Genomic DNA, 3,800 nt, shown 5'->3' on the forward strand with positions numbered 1-3,800 from the left:
CGTTTCAGCTGCTCACCCTTATCTGCTCCAGGAGAAGGCACAGGACACGTCCCTTTATACCTCCGCCATTTTCCCCCTCTCCAAGCGCTGATGTTTTTACTACTAGTATTGCTGTTAATAAACTGTTCTTTGTTTATAACTAAAGCATCTTGTGTCTTCTGCCCACATTTATGAATGTTTGGCAGGCTAACTCATTAGCTTGCAAGTAGGATAAAATTGCAAACTGTAAACAGTTCTTGACAGCAGGTTTCAGCAGTGTTTGGGTAAGTTTCCTGGTATGATATGGTGTTGTTGGTGCCCTAATCTAGGAAGGGAATCCAGTGGCAAACCACCATTTTGAGTGTACTTAGCGTTTGGGGCCCATATTCTCAAGAGAAGAAGTGAATGGGCATTATAGGGTTGGAAGTAAAATATGGGATGAGATCAGAACCTTTGTCCCAGAGCACTGTCTAAAACTATGGAGCTTATGATAATGCCCATTTTGTCGGTATCGTTGGGTGGAGGTGGATAGAGGCTATAGAGCAGTGGTCGGCAAACTGCGTCTCGCAAGCCACATGCGGCTCTTTGGCACCTTGAGTGTGGCTCTTCCACAAAATACCGACTTCTGTGCATGGGCCATGAAGTTTCAATCACACTGTACGTGTGCACCCGCATGTGGTATTTTGTGGAAGAGCCACACTCAAGGGGCCAAAGAGCCGCATGTGGCTCACGAGCCGCAGTTTGCCAACCACTGCTATAGAGGAAGAAGAGAAAAGAGGGTGGTAGAGGAAAGAAGATTCTACAAAGCTTCAAAGCAGCATAAAGTCATTTATGCTATAGGAACTGTAAATCATAATGTTGTCACCTACTATAATGCAGCTTATTAGCTTATATTTTTGAGCCAAGAGTATGCATTTTGTGTAAGCAATCTGCTTTGGGGTCTTATTGCTTTGGTTTTTGAAATGATGACAGAATTATTCAACACATAGTTTTGTAAAAGGTGGAAGATTTATATGGTCTGAAAAGAAACCAGAGTATATCAACACATACTTTTGAATGCCTATTGTGTTCAAAGCATTGTGCTAAGTGTTTAAGATACTATAGTGAATAAGTGAACAGAACAATAGCAATGGCAGCAGCTAACTTCCACTGAATGCTTATTATAAACTAAATGCTAAGAGGTTTACATGCATTTTACTCAATCCTGGCAACAACCACAAGAGGTATCAGATAATTTGTATAGCAATCTTAGAGTTAAGAAATCTGTCATTAATCACACTGCTGATGTCACATCAACTTCAGTGGCTTCAGCACTGAATGGCAGGGTACACACAGATGCAGGCCCTCAGTTGGTGAGGACGTGAACCCTACACCCAGCATGGGAGGCCCATGCAGCATCCTCCAACTCAGTTCAAGTGGATTTCTTCCAGTAACTGCCATTTTAAGGTGGTCGGTGCTCATACCGTCAAAGTTGTTGTCTCTTCCTTCCTCCACAGTGTCATATCAGAGACCTTCCACACCCTTCCTTTCTCACATCTTAGAACACAAGACCTGAAGGGACACCCAGAAACTGGGAAGAAAAAGGCATCATCGCAAGCTGTTGCCATGGCGACTCTTAGTGCCTTTTTTAGTGTGCTCACATTGGGTGAAAGTGACCATGCTGGTTCTGGGAAAAGACATGGTGGCAGTGTCTGGTGTATTAGTTCACTTTTTATGCCTGCCTCTCCCATCCTACCCTAGTCTTCATGGTTTATTAAAGTACTTCCCTAGTACCACTTAGGCAATTCTAATTATAGGTAAGACTGGTCAAATAACTCTGGACCTCAGAAGTCTCAGCTTCTTCTGGCTTCCTCAGAGTTTGAACATACTAATGCTGCCTCTAAGAAGCAGCCCTTTGCCCAGATCAGTGTTGTAGGAAAGCATTTGGGGTTGTTACTGATATGTGCTGTGACCTCTTCCTTGTTAGCTGCATGATGAAACAATTGTATTTTATTTCACACCACAGGGACTTTTATCCGGCGTCACCGGATTCCTCTCCCACCTCCTAATGTTGAAAAGTTTTATACTGTATTTGATTTCAATATCAACATAGATGTTGTCTTTTATGCCCGGACTTTCAAGATTTATGACTGTAATCCATTCACAAAAAACTTCTTGAGGAAAATAGGAGTCAAATTAAACCCCCCGGGAAAGTGTCCAGATGATCCGTACACAAAGATGCGGAGAGAGGTAAGAAGTTGATACATTGTGAGTTCTTTTCTTCAGAATGAGAATCCCTTCAGTCAATAGAGGGTATTGGTACTTCTGAGGCAGATGTGAAAGAACTTTTGGGGCAAGAGTTGCTGGTGTTGTCCTCTTGTCCTTTGGGCTGGAGGGAACGCTGGCTGTCAGCCTCAGTGCTAGAAAGGCTCACTCACTGCCCCTGGCCACCCTTCTCTCCATGGAGACTCCCTTCCAGGCAGTAGGAGTCTTCAGTGAGCCACGCACATGGGACATTTTCTAAGAGCCCACAGTTGGTTTTGTTGTCACTGGCAGTGAATCCACACTTACCTGGCTTGTCTTTTCCCATTTTAGTTCCCTAACTCTGGGAAAAATGTTTGCTGCTTTTCTACTGATTTACTGAACCAAGCCTTGGGTACATCTTTTACTTTTTTCCTTCTTCCTTGGGACTCCCAGCTCCCCTTATGGTGGCATCAGATACAGAGATGTTCTGGAGGAGTGAGAAGGGCCGTGATTCTGATGCACCCCCATTATGAAAGAAAAGTATGACCCCCATTAGTGTAGGGAGGAAAGAATAAGTGTTGGTTGTATCATTGTTTTCTTTCTAAAGTTTTTTTTTTAATGACCCCATGGTCCAAATGTTATGCTTTATAAAACAATCTGAACACCCAAAAGGGCAAGTGTCATGTAGAAGGTCACATACCTAGCCAATGTTCTTTCTAGGATCTGAACTCAAATCTTTTGCTTCTTACTTGATTTTCATTATTGCCATTTGTGTGTGTGTGTGTGTGTGTGTGTGTGTGTGTGTAAAATGATTTATCATTTATCTGTTCATGGATATTTGAAATGGAATATCCCTTTTTAAAAAAAATGTTACTGCTTTCTGAGAGGAAGGATTGAGTCTACAACCTGGCCCTTTGCTGGGAATTGAGCCCACAACCTGGCATGTACCCTTGACTGGAATCAAACCTGGGACCCTTCAGTCTGAAGGCTGATGATCTATCCACTGAGCCAAGGGAATCCCAGCTAGGGATTCCTTTTTCCTTTTTATTGAAGTATAGTTATACACAATAAAATTCACAGAAATTAAGTATATAGTTGGATGAGTCTTAAAAAATACATACACCCATGTAATCTATACCCTAATTAAGATATAGAACATTTTTATCCCCCCTCCCCCGAAAGTACCCTCATGCCTTTTTCTAATCAGTCGTTCTCCTCCCCAGGGTTAACCACTATTCTACCTCTATAGATTAATCTCATTTTTATTGTTTTCAAGAATTGTAATTCATTTCCTTGAAGAAAGATAATATCAAAGTTAGAATAAAATTCTCTTTTGATTCTTTTTTAAATATATTTTTTATTGATTAAGATATTACATATGTGTCCTTATCCCCACATTATCCCCTACCCCCCACTCATGCCCTCACCCCCCTGTTATCCGTGTCCATTGGTTAGGCCTATATGCTTGCATATAAACCCTTTGGTTGATCTCACCCCCTTACCCCCACCTTCCCCTACTTTCCCTCCAAGGCCCGACAGTCCAATCAATGCCTTGAGAGTATTATAGATGTATCCCCTTTTTCCCCATTGTCCCCTCA

At 42.1% G+C, this 3,800-nt stretch overlaps 1 protein-coding gene across 1 annotated transcript in view; it reads left to right on the forward strand.

The window, feature by feature from the left end:
- The window catches only part of EFHC2 (EF-hand domain (C-terminal) containing 2), a 151,981-nt gene that overhangs the window by 55,158 nt on the left and 93,023 nt on the right, over nucleotides 1-3,800 (forward strand). The window contains exon 3 of the mRNA XM_015558399.1: nucleotides 1,985-2,208. Within this exon, the coding sequence (XP_015413885.1) occupies nucleotides 1,985-2,208 (224 nt within the window). The remainder of the gene's footprint in view (nucleotides 1-1,984; nucleotides 2,209-3,800) is intronic.

Source organism: Myotis davidii, unplaced genomic scaffold (genome assembly GCF_000327345.1).
Source record: "Myotis davidii unplaced genomic scaffold, ASM32734v1 scaffold1673, whole genome shotgun sequence".
In the NCBI taxonomy this organism is placed as follows: domain Eukaryota; kingdom Metazoa; phylum Chordata; class Mammalia; order Chiroptera; family Vespertilionidae; genus Myotis; species Myotis davidii.